Genomic DNA, 20,258 nt, shown 5'->3' on the forward strand with positions numbered 1-20,258 from the left:
AGCAGAAACCACCCAAATGTCCAACAACTGATGAATGGATAAACAAAATGTGATATATCCCTACAATGAAATATTAGTCGACCACAACAAAGACTGAACTTCTGCTACATACTACAATATGGACAAACCCTAAGAAGAACCAAGTGAGGGGCTCCTAGGTGGCTCAGTCGGTTGAGTGCCAGACTCTTGATTTTGGCTCAGGGCATGATCTCAGGGTCATGAGATGGAGCCCTTCTCAGGCTCCACGCTCAGCAGGGAGTCTGCTTGAGATTCTCTCTCCCTCTCCCTTTGGCCCTCCCCCTACTCCCTTGCGCACGTGCTCTCTCTCAAAAAAAAAAAAACTAAAAGAAGTTAATCACAAAGACCACATACTATGTGATTCCATTTCTATGAAACATCTTAATAGGCAAATCAATAGAGAAGAAAGCAGAACAGTGATTGCTTAAGGCTGGGGTAGTTGGAGGACTGGGGGCTGATGGTTAAAGGGTACAAGATTTCTTCTTGGGGTGAGGAAAATGCTCTAAAAATGATGGTGGTACTGGTTTCACTCTGTGAGTACAGTGAAACCCACTGAATCGTGTACACTTCAAGCAATTATACAATGTGTCAACTATATCTCAATAAAACTGCTACCAATAAAAGGCTTATGCTATAACATTTTCATCTTTTAGACAATGACAGGTATGATACTTTACAATGGTCAGGTGACAATGAATTTGGAGATGGATTGCATTACCAATCCATTTCGGATTTACAGTTAAATTTTGGTACAAACACAATGATTCTCTCAGAAGATTTATCTCTCTGGGAAAAATCTGTAACATATAGCTTCATTAAGACTATCTTTCTACCCTGATTCAATGCAGAAGAAAGCCCCTCTATAGAGACCAATGCTATCTGCAGAACAAAATCTCGATTTGAAGGGACTAGGAAAGAAATCAACTCTTCTCTTTCAACCCCAGCTGAATTAGAAAGAGCTGTTCAAAAATATGAAAACACTTTGCCCGTTCATCCTTCCACATGATGCAAAATGGGAAACATCCAAACAACACAAGTGAGAGCTAGGTCAGGTCCCCCAAATCAGTTTGTCACATGCCTGAGCAACAACTGTAATGGAACTATCAGATTTCATAGAATAAAATCACAAACTAAAACCGATGGACATAAAAAGGATCACAGCATTTCAAATGACAAGATCCAGTCTCTTTAAATCAGAGACAGACACTGCTGCTGAGGCTGCTTTTAAACCATCCCCATATAATACCTTCTAGAGGTTTGTATCCGAGGTTGTGTTCACAGACTCAGCACAATGGGTGCTTTCTGGGAAGTCTCATTCTATTTTTTTTTTTAAAGATTTTATTTACTTATTTGACAGAGAGAGAAAGCACAAGCAGGGACAGGGGCAGAGGGAGAAGGAAAAGCAGGCTCCCTGCTGAGGACCCTGGGATCATGACCTGAGCCAAAGGCAGATGCCTAACCAACTGAGCCATCCAGGCACCCCGGGAAGTCTCCCTCTTTAAAATGAGAACATCCTTGCGTTCTTGCAAGCTGAAATGGCACACACTGGGTATGACTAGGAAAATCACCTAACCTTTCTGAGTCCCAGGTTCCTCATCTGTAAAATAAGAAAGTGGATGAGCTATCTTCCAAAGGTCCTTTCGGCTCCATAAGACTATTTTGTCAGACTATGTGTTGCTTCCTACACAAGTTTTCTAATATAATCATAATCATTAACATGTATCAAGTACTTAACATATGCTGGTCACTGTGCTGAGTGCTCGGTGTTGACTACCTCATATAATCGTCACAGTTAACTGTCAGGTAGTGTGCAGAAGAGTACAGCAGGCATGAGACTGCTCACCTCAGAAAGGCCTGCTTGCAAGGCGGGTTCTTGGCTGGTGTCTGGGAACTTGGGATTTGGAAGGTTCCCACCATTCCCTAACTGGTAAGAATGGCTCACTGTACCTACACTGTGTGTACAACGTGGTTTATGCTGAGCTCCTGCTGCCCTTCTGGGGTGTGGAGTTGTGGTTCATGCTAGCCACAGGGCGCTTACGTGACCAACCCCAAATAAAAACCTTGAGCACTGAGACTAATGAGCTTCCCTGGTCACATTTCCTATGTATTGCTATAATTCGATGCTGGAGGAATTAAGCATGTCCTGAGTGACTCCACAGTAAAAGGTCTCTTGTACCTAGTTTCCTCCAGACTTTACTCCATGTGCTTTTGCACTCTGAATTTGCTTTGTGTCCTTTCACTGCAATAAATCATAACTGCAAATACAACTGTGAATCCTCCTAGTGAAACTAGACATAGTGTGGGGAATCCTGGACACAGGTAGATACTATTATTCTTGTTTCATGGATAAAGAAACTGAGGCTTAAAAGGAACTAACTTGCCCAAGATCACATGGCAGAGAGATGACGTAACCTGGCATCCTGTTTGTCTGGTTTGGATTCATTTCCTAGACTACCCAGGTGTAACCTCATGCGGCAGAGGGGGAAGGGAGAAGAGCCCAGGAAAGGGCACTAATCCCACTCAGGAATGCTCCACACTTATGGCCCAATCATTTCCTAAAGGCCCTACCTCCTACTACCATAACCTGGGGTTAGACTTCAACATATGAATTGTGGGTGAGGCCACAAATATTCAGACCATCATCCTGCCATCTCCAGTGCCTGGCATACAGTAGACTCTCAAGAAGTAATTGCTGAAAGGATGGGAAATTTGAATGTCTGATAACCCCAAGTGTTGATGAGGATATGACTCAAAAGGAATTTTTTAAGCTCGCTGCTAGGAATATAAAATCTGAACCACTTTGGAAAACAATCTGATATTTGCTGATGAGGCTGAAGAATATGCACAATCCATGGCCCAGCAATTCTACGCCAAATAAATACCGTATTTATATATGATGGTCTACAGTAAAAATTGGAAACAACCCAAATGTTTAATGACAGAGGGATAAATCGACTGTGGCACATTCATACAATGGAACACTACTTCACAGAAAAATTAGTAAACCACAGGCATGGTAGTCAACATGGATGAGCTTCAAAAATATAGTAGGACCAAAAAAAAAAAAAACCAAGATTCACAAAATTCATACCATATGATTTCATCTATAGAATCATCACAAACAATCAAAACAGAACAAAATATTGTTTACAATTACATATATGTGTGCTAAAACTACAGAGAAAAACAAATAAATAATTAATCCAGAAATGATTAATCACTGCCTCTAAAGGGTCTGAAGAGAGGGATATGTTCTGGAAAAGGTATCCAGAGGGTAAATTTGACTACAATGGTCTACTACGTAAGCTATGTGGAGGGTACATTTTATTAATGTTCTTCACATGGTACCCATAGCACTCACATGTGTGATAAATTCCTAATAAAATAATTTTTAAGCCAAAAAATTTTAAAATGTCATTAGAAAAATGCCTCATAGGTGCGGCTGGGTGGCTCAGTTAAGCATTGACTCTTGATCTCAGCTCAGGTCTTGATCTCAGGGTCATGAGTTCAAGCCCCGAGTTGGGCTCCACGCTGGGCATGGAGCCTACTTAAAAAAAAAAAAAAAAAAAAGTGCCTGGCTCTTGGTTTCAGCTCAGGTCATGATCTCAGGGTCCTAAAATCGATCCCCACTTTGGGCTCCCCGCTCAGTACAGAGTCTGCTTAAGACTCTCTCTCCCTTCCCCTCTGCCCCTCCCCCCCGACTCTCTCTCTAAAATAAATAAATAGGGGCGCCTGGGTGGCTTAGTCGGTTAAGCGTCTGCCTTCGGCTCAGGTCATGATCTCAGGGTCCTGGGATCGAGTCCCACATCGGGCTCCCTGCTCAGGGGGAGCCTGCTTCTCCCTCTCCCACTGCCTGCCGCTCCCCCTGCTTGTGTTCTCTGACAAATAAATAAATAAAATCTTAAAAAAATAAACAAAATAAATAAACCTTAAAAAAAAAAAAGAATGCCTGATAAAGACCATGCCACAGGGGCACCTGGCTGGCTCAGTTGGTGGAGCATGGGACTCTTGATCTCGGGGTTGTGAGTTCAAGCCCCACATTCAGTGTAGAGATTACTTAAAAATAAAATCTTAAGGGGCACCTGAGTGGCTCAGTCAGTTGAGCTTCCAACTCTCGATTTCAGCTTAGGTCACAATGTTGGGGTTGTGAGATCAAAACCAGTGTCAGGCTCTGTGCTCAGTGCAAAGTCTGCTTAAGATTCTCTCTCTGCCTCTCCCCGCTCCCTGCTTGAGCACACACACGTGCACCCTCTCTAAATAAAATCTTTAAAAAATATAAATAAATAAATAGATAAATAGATAAATAAATAAATAAATAAATATCTTAGGAGGAAAAAAAAACAGAAGGGGTGCCTGGATGGCTCAGTTGGTGGAGCGTCTGCCTTCAGCTCTGGTCATAACCTGGGATGGAGCCCCGCATCGGGCCCCCTGCTCAGCGGGAAGCCTGCTTCTCCCTCTCCCTCTGCCGCTCCCCCTGCTTGTGCTCTCTCCCTCTCTCAAATAAATAAATAAAATCTTTTATAAAAAAAACCCTAACTTATCCCTCCTTTGATGAAAATGCTTCAGTGACTTCCTGTTGCCTGTAGAATATAAATTCCTTATTTTGGACTGTTTTATGTGCTGGTCTCGGCCTACTTCTCACATCACATCTTACACCTACTGTCCCCTCCATGACTGTTTATTTTCATCTTTCTCCAGCTGCTCCACTTTGAGCTCCCTGAGGGTAGACATTTTGCCTTGTTGACTCCTGCTGTCTCCCTGGTGCCTAGAATAGTGCTTCGTATGTGGTAGCACTCAACAAATATTTGAATGAAAAAATATTTAAAAAATCAATCATGTTGATTAACAGTATTAAAAGGAATTAGGAAAAAATTTTTAGGTTTTCAAAAAAATTTTAGAATAATTTTAGACTTACAGAAACACTGGGACGACAGTACAGAGGGTTACCATATACCCTACACCCAGTTGCCCCTATTAAAAACATCTTACACTAGTATGGTACATTTTCTACAATTAACGAAACAAAATTGATATTATTAACCCAAATCCATACTTTACTCAGATTCCCTTTGTTTTTACCTCATGTCCTTGTTCTGTTCTGGGATTCTATTCAAGATACCACATTACATGTAGTCATCACGTCTCCTCAGGCTCCTTGGCTGTGACAGTTTCTCAGACTGTCTTTGATGACTTTGACAACCTTGAGGAGTACTAGTCAGGTATTTTGTAGAATGTCCCTCAGTTGGGATTTGTCTGATGTCTTTCTCATGAATATACTGGGATTATGGGTTTTGGGGAGGAAGACCCCAGAGCTAAGGTGTCATTCTCATCCCATCGCATCAAGGCTGCTTACTGTGAACATGACATATCACTGTTGATGTTGACCTGGCTGAGGTAGTGCTCGTCAGGTTTCTCCACTGTAAACTTCACTCTTTTTGCCTTCTGTCTAAACTGCAGTCTTTGGAAAATAGTCAGTATATGCAGCCCAGACTTAAAAGAGTAGGGACTGCTTCCTTCCTCCCTTCCTTCACTTCTTTCTTTTTCTTCAATTAGTTGCTTCTATCAGTATGAATTCTTATTTATTTTATACTTCGGATTATAATCCAGTAGTACTTTATTATTTTTACTTTGTTTCTCAAATTGTCCCAGCCTTCACCATTGGGAGCTCTTCAGGGGGTTCATGTGTTCTTGTGACATACTCCCAACACTGTTTTCATTTGTTTGTTTATCTTTTATTTTTTAATTATTTTGTATTATTTTAAAAAAGATTTTATTTATTTGAGAGAGAGAGCGAGATAACAAGAGAGAGCACAAGCAGGGAGGAGAAGGAGAAGCAGACTCTCTGTTGAGCAGAGAGTCCTATGTGGGGCTCCATCCCAGGACCCTGAGATCATGACCTGAGCAGCAGGCAGCCGCTTAACCGACTGAGCCACCCAGACGCCCTATATATCTTTTAAATATACAGTACTCCCTTATTTTCTGGCACTACAAGATGCTTAACTCTTATCATGTATATTTCCTGCTGTAGTCCCCAAATTAGCCATTTCTCTAAGGATCCCTGGTTTCTTTTATCGGAGAATGACATGAGAAACCAAGATCTGGTGTTAGATGTGCTCACTGCTCTTGGGGTGTTATTGCCTCTAGGTACTCTCATCTGACAAAACAGGCAATGTATGTGTGTACTAATCCATGTGTATACATATATCTGTAAATATTTCCATATGTAATCATCTCTATCTATATTAAGCTGAATATGAGTTCATACTTAACATCTTCTACTCTAATCCATTATCACAAGTGACACTGGCTCCACCCTTTGCTTATTGGTAACCTCCCATTCTTACTGTGAGAAACGGGGTCCCCCTGCCATCCTCCATCCATTTACTTACTTGTTCATTCCAAAAGACACGTACAGTGGTTTCAGAATTGTTAACCTGAGCACAGTGCTTATGTATAGTTCTTATCCCCGTCAGTGTTACAGACTCCACTAAGGTTTTCATCATTTTTTTAAAAAAGATTTTAAGATCCCAGGACCCTGGGATCATGACCCGAACTGAAGTCAGATGCTTAACTGACTGAGCCACCCAGACACCCCTAGGTCTTAAAGTTAGGTTTTAAAAAAATCAACTTGATATTTTATCACAGCTTTAATCATAATCGCCAAAAAGTGGTAGCAACCTGAATATCCACAAACAGGTGATTGGATACAGGCTGTGGTCTCTCCATACACTGGAATACTATTGGTGGGCAATAAAAAAGACCATACTAACTGATGCTCATCAACATGGGTGAATCTCAAAGGCACTGGGTTAAGCGTGACAGGCCAGGCCCAAAGGGTTCTATACCGTACATTCCTTGTCTTACAGAAATCACCGCAGCAGCTGCCAAAGGAAGTGCTATACGTTAACTGTGGTGCTGGTTACAGGACTATATACATTGGCAAAACTCAAAAAATTGTCCACGTAAAAGGGGGAATTTTATTGTACATTAATTATACTTCAATAAACCTGGTTAAAAAAAAAAAACTGCTCTGGCTCTGGGGAGGATGAATTGGAAGGCAGCATAAAGCTAGGGTGCAGGGAGAGTGGTCCCCAAGTAGGGCCAGCTACTTTGGAATACTGAGTTTGAGACATCCCACAGATGCCAAAGCAGAGACATTAAGCAAACTGCTGCTATGAGTTCAAATTCCTGTCTTCATCACAATCACCTTCTGAACTGTTTCTGCTCTTCCCGTTGGTTTAGAGACTTGTGAACTGCACATTCTGCCATCTTACCTCTTTGCCAGGGGAAACGATTTCAACTCCAATGCACTTTCTAATAGCACAGCCACTTGATAAAGTGGCTATTTAAATGGCAATTAATTCAATTTTAATTAAGTTAAAAATGCAATTTCTCAGTTGCACTAGCCCCATTTCAAGTGTCCAATGGCCACAGTTCCATCATCACAGGAAATTCTATTGGAGAGTATTGCTCTAGAAAGTTATCTCTAGGGGCGCCTGGGTGGCTCAGTCGTTAAGCGTCTGCCTTTGGCTCCGGTCGTGGTCCTGGGGTCCTGGAATCAAGCCCAGCATCAGGCTCCCTGCTCCACGGGGAGCCTGCTTCTCCCTCTTCCACTCCCCCTGCTTGTGTTCCCTCTCTAGCTGTGTGTCTGTCAAATAAATGGATAAAATCTTTAAAAAAAAAAGAAAAGAAAAGAAAAGAAAGTTATCTCTAAGTTTTCTTAACACTCATCAATTTCAGGGATCACTTCAGAGTAGTTGCCAAGCACCACAGGTTCTTTGCTATTAATCAGTGACAATAACATCTCAAGGCATGGTTTTATAAAAGTGAATGACGCTTGTAGAAACTGTAGAAAAAAATTTCACCTTTCAGGCTGGGCTTTTTCTCTGAAAACCAAAATGCTTTGATTTTTTAAAAAATGATTTTTAGAAGAGGCAGGGGGTTTTGAAAAGTTTACTGTTCTGTCCTCCCTTTTCAGAAAGACAATATGAAGAGTTTTGATTTTTTCTTTCTACTTGAATAAAGTTAATAAAGGGGGTCTAGATCCCTTCCAGTTACCACCAGAAACCACCACAAAACCATGCTAATTCAAACTAAGTCTTACCCTTCCAACTGAATAGAAAAATCAGAAAGAAAAATAGAAACCCCCACAAGGCAGTTAAATTACCCAATTTACTTTGTTCTCTTCCTATGACCACTGCTGTTCAGGTTTAATTATTTGATATTGCTTCATACATCCTAATATATGTGTCAGCACCCTCTCTGCAGGTGTCTTCAATTACAGCTCTATACAGAGACTACCTGGGTTTCTCTGAGAATTAAAGCATTTGCAGATTAGTAGCTTCCAAATTAATAGGCTCAGAGGTAACTATACATGACTCTGTTCCCAGTCCCCAGTGAAAGCAATTAACACGAAGGGTAACAGGAATGTGGCGCTTTTTCCCTAGGAGTCTGGCGCCTCCCATGGGACAGCAGGCCTCCCAGAGACACCGTGCTGACAGTGCAAAGTGCCTTAGAATTCTTTAATCCGAATGTTGCTGCTCAAATTCTCCATGGGGGCTATGTATCAGAGGGAACCACAGAGCAAATCGGTGGGTGGCTCCTCCACTCATTAATCTTTATGGCAAAAAAAGGGATGGAGTTTTAGAAAGAAGAAACCACATCACCCCTTGTTGTAATCCAGATTTGCCTTCAGTACAAATCACCTGAGTACTGATACAGTGTGCAGTGTTCTTCCAGCAAGGGCTCAGTAAATTCCTGTTGCATAAATCCATGGATGGAAGCCTGGCACACAGAAGGTAGTCAATAAATATTTGTTGGAATGAATGGAGAGAATCACCCAAGACACTGTCCTAGGTGATGGGGAAGGGCAAATGGGGTATTTATTATGGAATTACTGTATGACAGATTGCTACAATATGAAGCAAAGTACTGCAAAGAACCCAACAAGAGCCCTGGGGCCAGATGCCTGCATTCAAATCCCAATTCGGCCACATAATGGGAGACCTTGGCCAAGTCACTTGAGATCAGCCAAACAGGGATCATCTCCCCTGTTTGGAAAAAAGGGATAACACCGACTTATCTTGGTTCTTTCATGAATTAGAAAAGGTAAATATAGATAAATCACTTAGCATAAGGGCTAGCATTAGGAAGGCACGAAATACAAAAATGGTTAAAAAAAAAATCCCTAGTAAACGCTAAAGTAACTTGAGGCTAACCACGTGTCTGTCACTGTACCACATATCCTCAATATATCATAAAATTCTCACGCCAGCCCTATGAGGCAGGCACGACTCTCACCTTCACACAGGTGAGAAAGCTGATGCGCTCAGAGGAGATGGCAGGCTAGGGCTGAACCCGGATTTCGAACCAGGGATTCGAACCTGGGCAATACGTGCAGCGCACACTCCTATTCCCTATATGGTATTTTCCACTATTCTAGCATCAGCAACCACCTAAAAGCTTAGCTGCCGAAACAGGTACTTTATAGTTAGTTCTGTGTTTCTTTTAATCGAAGTCCTGTGAGGGAAGGTTACCTCCACGCAGCTGAGGCTCAGAGAAGTTCTGCGACTTATCCAAAGTCACTAAGCCTCGAGCACCCAGCCTCGCAGAGCAAACCCTCTCGCTCACCACCCAGGTGTCGGGAAGCCTCTCCTCAACACTAACTCGCGCGCAGTCTCTGCGCTTCGGTGTCCGAAGGCAGACCCTACTCCCCGGACCCCTGCGGGGAACCCCCAAATCCCGTCCGTGCCCGCCCCAACCGCCTCCAACGGTCATCAAGGCTCCCCTCGCCCTCTCGGGTCTGACAGCTCCGGGTCACCCCCTTACCCCTCTTCCCCAGCCCGGGCTGGAGGGTCGCTCCGCCACCCCCGAGACAGACCCGGCAGCGTGGGGGAGGGGAACGGATGAGGGCGCATGCCCAGAGGACTCCATTTGGCCCCCGGCTCACCTGGGAGTCGCGGAACTCCACCACCACGTTCTCGCTGCTCCATCGCGCCGCCATCTCCTGCACCCGACCGCCCCCGCCCCAGGACTGCGCGTTTCCACCCCCCTAAACCCACATTCCCGGGCTCAGTGAGCCCCACGCAGCCCGCGAGTAAGCCCTGCCACGCCCCGTCCCCCTCTTCCGCCAGACCTCAAGCCATTGGCTGACCCAAACACAGGCTCCGCCCTCTCTCCCGGCTCCTCCAATTGCCGCACCGCACCTACCCAAAAACAGGCACGCCCCCTCCACTTCCGTCACTCAGCCTGAGTGACCCACACTCCCCGCTGCTTTGCAGGCACACGCCCCGTGCCGCAAGCTCTAGCGGGAGTCGTAGTCCGAGGGTGAGCAGCCGGTGGGTAACTCGCAGAGAGCTCGCGAGTGCGGGTTTGGCGAAGGGAGGCTATGTAGTAACATGTATGTAGTATATAGTAACAAGTATGTAGTAGTATGTAGTATGTAGTAACAAGCTGAACGTCGGAAGCGGATGTGAGAATCCAGCGGTTTTCTATGAAGCCAGACATTGAAGAGATTTGCCACTCTTCCCACTACAGTTTTTTCATTTTAGGAAACATAGGTATTTTTTACTTACAAAATGTATTATTAATATTAATGTGCATTAATATTCAAGTGAAATCATGAAAAAATATTTTTTAAATTTTCAGTTTTAATTTCTACTAGTTATGTGGTGCATGGGTGGCTCAGTGGGTTAAACATGGAACTCTTGATCTCAGCTCAGGTCTTGATCTCAGGGTCCTTAGTTCAAGCCTCGAGTTGGACTCCATACTGGGCATGGAGCCTACTTAAAAAAAAAAATAGGGGCGCCTAGGTGGCTCACTCAGTTAAGTGTCTGCCTTAGGCTCAGGTCATGATCCCAGGCTCCTGGGATGGAGCCCCGAATGGGACTGCCTGCTCAGTGGGGAGCCTGCTTCTCCCTCTCCTGCTCCCCCTGTTTGTGCTCTCTCTCTCTCTGTCAAATAAATAAAATATTTAAAAGATAATAAATAAAAAATAATAATAAATAATAATCCCTAATAGTTACTTACTATCAGGAGATACAGCCCACATAAAAGTTTGGTGGGGAGGGTCCTTAACAATATTTAAGAGCATAAAGAGATCCTGAGATCAAGTAGTTTGAGAACCACTGTGCTAACAATGTGGTGAGTGGTGAGTTCTCTTCTGTCCCACCCTTTCAAATCTTAGCTTACCTAGCTTAGCTTCAATTTCTTTATGAAAAGGAGAAATGACCTACTTTGTTAATTTGTTTCTTGTAAGGAGTTAAGCACAGGGCCATGAATGTAGTCAATACTCTTGTTCTTGTTAATATTTCCACTATTTCTATGTACAGGTCCTTGAGTAAATAGAGATGAGAAAGATTACCTTCCCTCCCGGAGTCTTGCATGGAATGGGGAAAAAAGGCATATCAACAAATTAGGGTGACCAACTTGCTCAGGAAACCCTTCCGTCCAGACAAAGTGGGACAATTGGTCACAGTACAAGTTTACACTTGGGAGAATGAATTGGGTTTTATAAAAGACTGGCAAGCAATGTGCGGGGAAAGGACAGCCTAAATAAGAAACCCGATGTGGCATCCTGAACAAGGTGACATTTAAGATTTTCAGTATAACATTAGCATTTTCATAGAATACGCTATCAGAAAAAGCATTTCAGCACTGAAAGTGAACAAAGACCCTTAAGGGTGAAGAGGGGGGATGAGTTCCAAAGATAAAGCAGTTCTCCAAAAAACAGTCACAGACCTGTGCTGCTTCCTTTTCCTTCGGAATACACATCACAATTTGTAATTCAATATCTGTTTGTTTAAATAGTTTCAAGCTTTGGGAGGAGAAGGACCAGATCTGTTTTTTTCAGCCTTGCATGGTGACTACACATCAAGGCACTCCCCATTTGTCCAATTAATGAATGCGAAAAGCATATAGAGTCAGGTCCTCAGAGTACTGTCCAGGGAAAAAGGATGCCTTCTGTGAAACCAAAAGTAATTTCTAAAACCATTCAAGGTCTTCACTTGTAACTCTTTAAACTCACAAGGGGATACAGAACCACAACACGTTATCCTCAAAACCCTTCACCTATTAGTTATTCTCACACACTGCAGCCCTTTAAAAACTCCTCCAGCCCTGGCCTTCACCCTCCTGTAGTGGCCTTTCTTCTTACCTCCCAGTTTCCTCCCAGTTCTCTATCACAAAAGGCCAAAGGCTGCTCTGGAAAGAAGGGCCTCAAGCTCACTGGGCCAGGAAGGGGAAAAACTGCAAGCCAGGTTCAAGACCAGAAAGAAGGAAAGATAAAGAATACTTTCTACGCACATTCACACTGTCACATGGGAATAAATGAATCCATTCGTCTAACATGCCATATTCTTATTTGTTTATTTGCCTACAGCCTTGGATGTAGTAGGTGCTCAATAAATATCTGCTAAGTGACCAGCAAATAATCAGGTATGACTATAACTTAGGGTATATGACAGGATGTAGCAAGAAGTACGCTAAAAAAGCTGGAAAGGGCTAGTGAGGAAGGCCCCTGCTTAGGCATTTGAGTTTTATTTTGGAGATAGAGATAGAGAAACAGGTATTTCAAAGCTCTCCGTCTATATATAGCTTGGTAATCTGTTTCCCACTGGAACTGGTAGGATTGCCCTCGCCTGAGCATTTCTGCAACCCTCCCCCCACTCCCACCTCTTTACTTCGTATTTGTCTAGTTCTCAAAATCTGCTTGTCATGGTTCGTAGGCACAGAAAGTACTTTGGGTTTCAAGTCCTTGGTGCTCTCTGTTCTTTCAATGTTTTCCCTCTTAGATGTGAAAAAGGCCCCAGTAGAATTTTTGAGAGAAGGAGCATGAGCACCTTTCATACTGCCCCCGGGGTCCCTTCCTTTTCTATCTCCCACCCACACTGTCATCACAAAAGAGTGGGGACTCTGGAGCTAAATCTAGAGCTCTCTGGCTCCTTCTCAATTGCTGTGTGCCTCCGAGACCCACAGATGCATGTCCTGTCTCAATCAGAGACTGGGGACTGTTGGGGGTCCCCTGTCAAGTAGATCTCAACTTGCTGACCAGACTACAGGGCTCTGATCACCAAAGCAAGCTCTTTCCAGAAGGTCACTTGCCAGCCACACCACAGGAAAGCAGGGGACGTGCATGGTCAACCCAGAAATCCAGGGCTTTGGCTGGCTGTTATCAGCAGCTACTCTTGCAAGTTTAAACTCAGATCCTTTATCTTTCTAGGCCTTCGCTTCCTCTTCTGCAGAATGTGGAGTTAGCCGACCCCTCAGTCTCTTTACATCTGGGAATCTTGGAATCCTGCCCTGAGCCCCACTAGTAATTTTCCTCTCCATCAATCAACAAATATTTGTGGACGTGCACACATGCTCGTGCTCCTCGCTTTGTGCATTCGGTTGCTCATTGCCCTGGTTTCTCTAAGTTTTCTCTTTTCAAGCAAAATAACACAAATGTAAAGTGCTCTGAGAAATCTGGGGGGAATTTTCTTACTGGGAGACACTTATCCACACCCAGAGGCAGTGCTGGGGCTCCCTCCAAAGCCGTGGCTTGGGGAGACAGAGAGGAAGGAGGCCACAGGTTTCCCAAGGCTTCTCAGAAGCAGGCCCCAGCTAGCTGTTTCCCTCATTTTCCGAACCTTTCAGGAACCTCCCAGACTCTACATTCTCCCAGAGATGTTGGAAACTGGGGCTGTGCAGCATTGTTATGCACTGGCATTTGTATGCTTTGGCAACACCAAATTTATCAGTCCTTTCTCCTGTCAGTTCTGGTAGGTGGGTCAGTGGTTTATTAACCCTGTTTCACAGCTGAAGAACAGCCAGGAAGCAACTCTACCCAGGGTCAGTGAGAGCAGAAAGATAAAAAATAGTAAAACAGAGTCCTAAATCTATCGGGGGCCCTTTCTGCCTCTGATCGTCTTGCATCGAGAGCATCCAAAACACCTCCCCTGACCCATTAACTTTGAACCAGGAATCCACAGGAGAAACTTGCAGCAAAGCCCACACTGGACTCTCAATGCAACAAATGACAAAATGAAACTAATCGGAGGCTGCAGGTCTCTGTGGATGCCTGTTGCTATGCCATGAGTCACTCTCCCTAAGATGTAAAGGGTAGAGTCAAGCTACTGAATGAAGAACTTTCCCTGCTCTGTATTTTAATATTGTAATTTCAAAGGAAATTTGTTCTTTAATAAGCGTACAAGGAGATAACAATGGCACTGCCTGAGAAAGGCTGCCCCTCAGAGTCCCACAGGGCACCTAAACCTACCGTCATCACACTGCGGAGAGTCAAGGCTTCACCCACAGTTCAGGTTCTCAGGTGTTCCGTGGTGCCAGGTGGGAAAGAGGCTGGCCTCTCAATATCAGTAGATGGAAATATAAACCTTAAAGGCAAATTCTTAAGGTACGAAAAGAAATAGAGCTGTTAAGTGGATCTACTCTTTTTCACCCCATTGACGAGCATTCAGAGAAAATGAACTTGTCATCCAAAGATTCCTTGATGAGCATGTTCACTGGAAAGCTTAGAAGTCCGGCTCTGCCCCTACTGGCCAGGTGACTTTAATGCCCGTGTGTAGACTATCTCTCTGTCTTTCTCAATTTACATGGCTTCAACACTAAAATACAAAAAAGTACATGATGAAACAAAATCTTTGTCTGCATCCTGTCTCTCCACCGCTCAGTTCCCACTGCCCACCCCTTAGGGGAACTACATCATATTGTTTCATGTTTCTATCCAGTATCCTTATGAATCTAGAAGCTGAGAAAAATATAGGTCTTTATTTGAGGAGGGAGCAAGTTTCTTAATTTTTCAAGTCTTGACATCTTCAGTGCTCCTTAGTCACTGGACATTCTTATTTGTACTGATAATGATGTTGATAAATCTTCCCAGAGCTCTGTATCCCATCGGGATATGGTCCGTGCTCCCTACTGTGGCTCCTAGGACCCTCACGTTTGCCCCTGAGGACTGGCTTCATCTTCAGTTCCCACATCCTATCAGCTTCACTGCAGCTTTCAGTTCCCTGAAGATGCCGTGTTCTCTAGGCCTTCAAACGTGCTAGGAACATGCTTGGAACATGCTTGTCTTCCTGAAGCACATTTCTCCCCCTGCAACCCCATTCCCAGCCTCGTCACCAGCTCATCTTTTAGGCCTTGGCTTTGGATCACTGTTGGTGCCTGTCTCCTTCCATCAGCACCATAATCTTTCCCTCTCATGGCACTTCATCATTCACTCATTTATTCATATGGAGGGCTAACTACACGCCAGGCACTGTTCTAGGCCTATCTGTCGCAGGGTATTGTCACTGTTTACTTCAGTACTCTGTATGGCACTGCACTGTCATTCACATACCATCAAATTCACCCTTTTAAGTGTGTAATCCAGCAGTATTTAGTGTAGTCGCAAGGTTGTGCAAACATCACCATTCTTCTTTTTTTAAAAAAAGATTTTATTTATTTGAGAGAGAGAGAGGGAGAGAGCACGAGTGTGAGGAGGGACAGAGGGAGAGGCAGACTCCCCACTGAGCATGGAGCCAGGCAATGTGGGGCTCAATCCCAAGACCCTGGGACCAAGACCCCAGCCAAAGGCAGACACTCAGATGCTCAACTGCTCAACCGGCTGAGCCACCCAGGCGCCCCTCCTTTTTTTTTTTTTTAAGTAGGCTCCACCCCCAGCATGGAGCCCAACTTGGGGCTTGAACTCACAACCCTGAGATCAAGACCTGAGCTGAGATCAAGAGTCAGACGTTTAACTCACTGAACCACCCAGGTGCCCCAAACATCACCATTATTTAATACAGAACATTTTCATCATTCTAAAAGGAAACTAACCCGTTAGCAGGCATTTTCCATTCTCGCCTCTCCGTTGGCTCCAACAAACATTACCCTTTCTGTCTTGGTGGATTTGACTATTCTGGAAATTTCATATAAGTGGAATCAGACAGTATATGGTCTTTTGTGATTAGTTTCTTCTACTTAGTGTGATGTTTTCAAGGTTCATCCATGCTGTAACACATATCAGCACTTTATTTATTTTTGTGGCTGAATAATAGTCCACTGTATAGATACACCACATTTGCTTTATCCATTCATCAGACAATAGACAGTTGGGTTGCTTCCACTTTTTAGCTATTACGAATAATGCCACTATGAACATTCACATATACGTTTTTCTGTGCATATATGTTTTCATGTCTTTTGGAAATAGACCTAGGAGTGGAATTGCTGGGTCATACAATAACTCTGTTTAATCTTTCTGAGGAATCACCAGACTGTTTTCCAAAGCAGCTGTGCCATTTTCCATTCCCACCAGCAAGGTATGAGGGTTCCAATGTCTGCACATATCACCAACACTCGCATTTGTCCCCTCTGATTATAGCCATCCTAGTGGGTATGAAGTGGTTCTTCTGAAGCTTTGTGAGAACCCAGACTCCATCTGTCTTGCTCACCACTGAATCCCAGAACCCAGTACAGTGCCTGGCACTTACTAGACATTCATATTTTGTTCGATGTGCTAAAAAAGTGTTGAATGGATAGGTAAATCAAAAGCTACTTAGATGGTTACAATAATCCTTACTGATTGTGTATTGTCTCCCCAGTACAGATCTGTCAAGGGATCTAGTATCCTTTTTCCTGCGCAGCACCATACCACCCCTCTTCTATTACCATACTCTTTCTTCAGGGAGAAAAGTGGGTTAAATTTAAGCTTTCTTATTTTCCTTCAGACCACTTATTTGGATCTTAGGTGTGCACACATTCCTTATTTAGGCACTTACAGATAATTTCTTGGGTATTGGAACATTTTGTTTTTCCCTATGTTCATTTCTCAAGGAGAATTCTCTACTTCCTTCTGCAGGGCTTTCTGCCCTCCCCTCAGCACTCCATGCTTGCAAATAAATAGCCTTCCTCCTGTTTCTTTCCAAGCTGCCCACACTTCGACAGTCAATACCTGTAACAGATCAGCTCTTCTTTTTGGGGGGTGGTTCTTTTAATATCTCTCTACACCCTGTTTTGACTCCTTGATGTGGAAGTATATGGGGACATTTAGAGCAAGGAAGTCAGAGCAGGGACTGGGTGATGCTCATAGCCAGCACCCAGCACTTGAAAAATCGTTGTTGAATGAATGAATGGATGGATGGATGGATGTGAATATGTGAGAGAGACATATTGCAAAATGCAGACTCGGCGGACAAATACTGAGTACCCACTGTGTCCCACTATGGTGCATGTTGGAATAAAAGGTAAACAAAACCAGGGACTCACCTTGGACTAGGGAGTTTCTAAAATCACCAGTTCTGGCTGTGTCTTTGTCTTCTCACTTTCTATCCTACACCTAATGATTTTCAGGATCGCATTTTAGCTAAGGAACCCACCCACGGCTTAAGCCTCAAATAGGAAGTTCCGATCTACTCTTGGCAAAATCCCGAGTCACAAGTGCCCCAGTGCCCTGTGTACCCCCAAAGAGTTAAAAATCCCCGCAATGCTAGGCTTCCTGATCTTAGGGGCTCCTGGTCGGGAAACCTCCGCAAGAATGGACGACAGCACGTCCACCAGAGGGTGCTGTGGGGGCAAATTTGCGCAGGGAGGGAGGCTTGACCAGTGACCCTTAGAGCCAGGTAGGCGTCTCGAGTAATTTTCATTCTTCTTTGCGTTTCCTTCCCAGCCCCTTGAACCGTCGCCGCCCCTTCTCCCATAGGGGGTTCCCCCTCAATAATTAGCCATTTTCGGGGCCTTTAAAAATAGTGCTTGCTTTGAAAAGACGCCTGGCTTCTGTTCCTGACGCCCCGTGGCTCGGGCCACTCAGGTCACAGGCCGGTCGCGCTGGGTGGGTGGGTGGGGACCTCCCGGGCGTCAGCGGCCCGGCGCCGCAGGGGCCGCGAAGGGGTTAACCCGGCGGGGGGGAGGGGAGGGGGCGCGGGCCGCGCCTGCGCTCTGCCGCCCTCCATTGTCTCCACGGCGGCGAGGAGCGCCGGCGAGCGCAGCCCGGGACCGAGCGGGGCGGAGCGGCTGGCGGGGCCGGCGGCTGCTGGAGCGAGAGCGCGACGCGACCGCGGCTTCCCGAGCTCCGCCTGGCCGCCCAGCGCCGCAGCCCGCCCGAGGCCTGGAGGGGTCCGGGCCGGCGTCCATGGTTGCGGCGTCCTGAGGCGGGGGACGCGCCCGGTGCCCCCAGCCCTCCTCCGCCTCCTGTCCGGCGGGCGGCCTCCTCCGGCGCCTCCCTGCGCCCGCCCGCCGCCTCCCTCCCTCCTTCCCTGCGGCTCCCCCGGCTTTCGGGAGCCCGGGGGCGGCCTGTGGCGCGCCGAGCCCGCGCCGGACTGCGCCTCTTTGGACCTTGAGGGGAAACATGCGTTTGGCTTGGATCGTTTTAAATTCTTAGTTTGGGATCCCCGCCCGCCTGGCTCTTCCGCCCCGCGGGTTTTCTTTTCTTTTTTCTTTTTTTTCCCTTTTTTTTCCTCCGGGTCTCCTTTTTGACTCCCTCCCCATTTATGCTCGCCCAACCCTCCCCCCGCTGCTGAGAAGTGGGGGAGGGTCTCGGCCTCCAGGTTCCCGCCCCACCGGGGCCCGGGCGAGCATGGGGGGCAAGCAGAGCACGGCGGCCCGCTCCCGGGGCCCCTTTCCGGGGGTCTCCACCGATGACAGCGCCGTGCCCCCGCCGGGAGGGGCCCCCCACTTTGGGCACTACCGGGCGGGCGGCGGGGCCATGGGGCTTCGTAGCCGCTCGGTCAGCTCGGTGGCGGGCATGGGCATGGACCCCAGCACGGCCGGGGGGGTGCCCTTTGGCCTCTACACCCCCGCCTCCCGGGGGACCGGCGACTCGGAGAGGGCGCCAGGCGGCGGAGGGTCTGCGTCCGACTCCACCTATGCCCATGGCAATGGTTACCAGGAGACCGGCGGCGGTCACCATAGAGACGGGATGCTGTACCTGGGCTCCCGAGCCTCGCTGGCGGATGCTCTACCTCTGCACATCGCACCCAGGTGGTTCAGCTCGCACAGTGGTGAGTCCGCGGGCGGTGGAGGCCTCGGAGGGTGGAGTGCAAGGGAGGGCGCGCCGGGGCGCCCCAAACCTTCGCGCGCTTGCGAAGATTTGGATGTGGAGTGCGCGACCTGGATCTGTCTGCCTTCCCTTTGGTTCCTGGGGATGAATGGGCTATCTCCCCTTTAGAAAAGAGGCTTCCTGCGAGGCTGCGGAGCCGGGCGTTTTAGGACTTCAGGCGTCGGTTCACTTGTGGATGAGCAGAGTGAAACCTGCCCATTGAAGTCCCATTTATCGGCATCACCGTCCTCAGAGAGGAGGTCTTGTCTGGCTTATAGCAAGTCGGCCTCGATGCTTCCTTTCTGCCACTGCAGCATTGTGCCTACCTCACCGTTAACAGAGAGAGAGGGATCCACTTTGACCAAGCGGTGTCTCCCAAACAAAGAGTGTGAAAAGAAAGAAAATTGGGGGCAAGTGTTGTTTGGATTAGGGCTCTCACTCTTGCTGGGAGAAAGGGATGCCCAATTTTGCCACCCTGCTGGAGCTGTGTTTGAATTGTTTAAAATGGAGCAGCCGGAAGCCTGCTGCTGCCATAGACAGGTATGGCCTGCCCAATGGAGGGCCTAGCAGGGAGCCTCCCTGTCTGAGGCTTTGCAGGACCAGGGCTCTGGTGGCGGGTGCTGCATTCAGTAGGCTTGGCTGCATGACTGTCACCATCCCTCCATCTTTTTTCTTCCCCTCCATGCTAAGTGCTAGGTCTGCCTGGTAATCTCTATCTTTTTGTAATGGGAGGTGGGACTTTACTGCCTGGCTGTTGTTGGTGCATTACCTGGGAAGAGGAAGATTCAAAAAATCTGGATGAATTCATTTTGTGAACTTCTGGTGACAGGCCAGCAAAAAGGATTTCCCAGGCCCTGACTGGCAGGGCAGAAAAGGCACACTGGCAGGAGCTTCTGGAGGAAAACAGGTCTGTCTGCTCAGCTAATTTGAGAAGCCAGGTTAGGCTTCTAGAAAATTGGTCAGAAGGGGTGTGGGGCCGCTATTTGCTAATTGGCAGGTCGGAGTGAAGAAGTTAATGTATTCAGACTGCTTTGGGAGAGTTAAGAAAATCTAGATATTGTGTAGAAAGAAAGATTGCCTTATGGAGGGTGTATCTATTGGATCACGGTTCTAGCTATTGTGAAATAGGGTAGACTTTTTGAATCTTTTTTTTTTTTAATTTCTGGAAATAGTCTGGCTTTTGTTTCAATTCTATAAATTTAATTTGTGAAATATTTTTTGAGAG

At 46.1% G+C, this 20,258-nt stretch overlaps 2 protein-coding genes across 3 annotated transcripts in view; one reads left to right on the top strand and one right to left on the bottom strand.

Annotated features, from left to right (window-relative positions):
• WDR59 (WD repeat domain 59) overlaps positions 1-10,103 on the bottom strand; it is an 84,025-nt gene extending 73,922 nt beyond the window's left edge. The window contains exon 1 of the mRNA XM_028092901.2: positions 9,968-10,103. Coding sequence (XP_027948702.1) covers positions 9,968-10,021 — 54 coding nt within the window. The 5' untranslated portion in view covers positions 10,022-10,103. The remainder of the gene's footprint in view (positions 1-9,967) is intronic.
• Positions 10,104-17,967: 7,864 nt separating this feature from the next.
• Positions 17,968-20,258, top strand: part of ZNRF1 (zinc and ring finger 1) — a 95,115-nt gene continuing 92,824 nt past the window's right edge. Inside the window, exon 1 of one of the 2 annotated variants that reach the window (XM_028093091.2) lies at positions 17,968-18,995. In XM_028093091.2, the coding sequence (XP_027948892.1) occupies positions 18,572-18,995 (424 nt within the window). In that variant the 5' untranslated portion in view covers positions 17,968-18,571. The remainder of the gene's footprint in view (positions 18,996-20,258) is intronic. The other variant, XM_028093084.2, reaches the window with a different exon arrangement.

The sequence above is a fragment of the Eumetopias jubatus genome, unplaced genomic scaffold (assembly GCF_037043125.1).
Source record: "Eumetopias jubatus isolate StellerSeaLion01/CBP00866 unplaced genomic scaffold, mEumJub1_p1.0 scaffold_10, whole genome shotgun sequence".
NCBI lineage: Eukaryota > Metazoa > Chordata > Mammalia > Carnivora > Otariidae > Eumetopias > Eumetopias jubatus.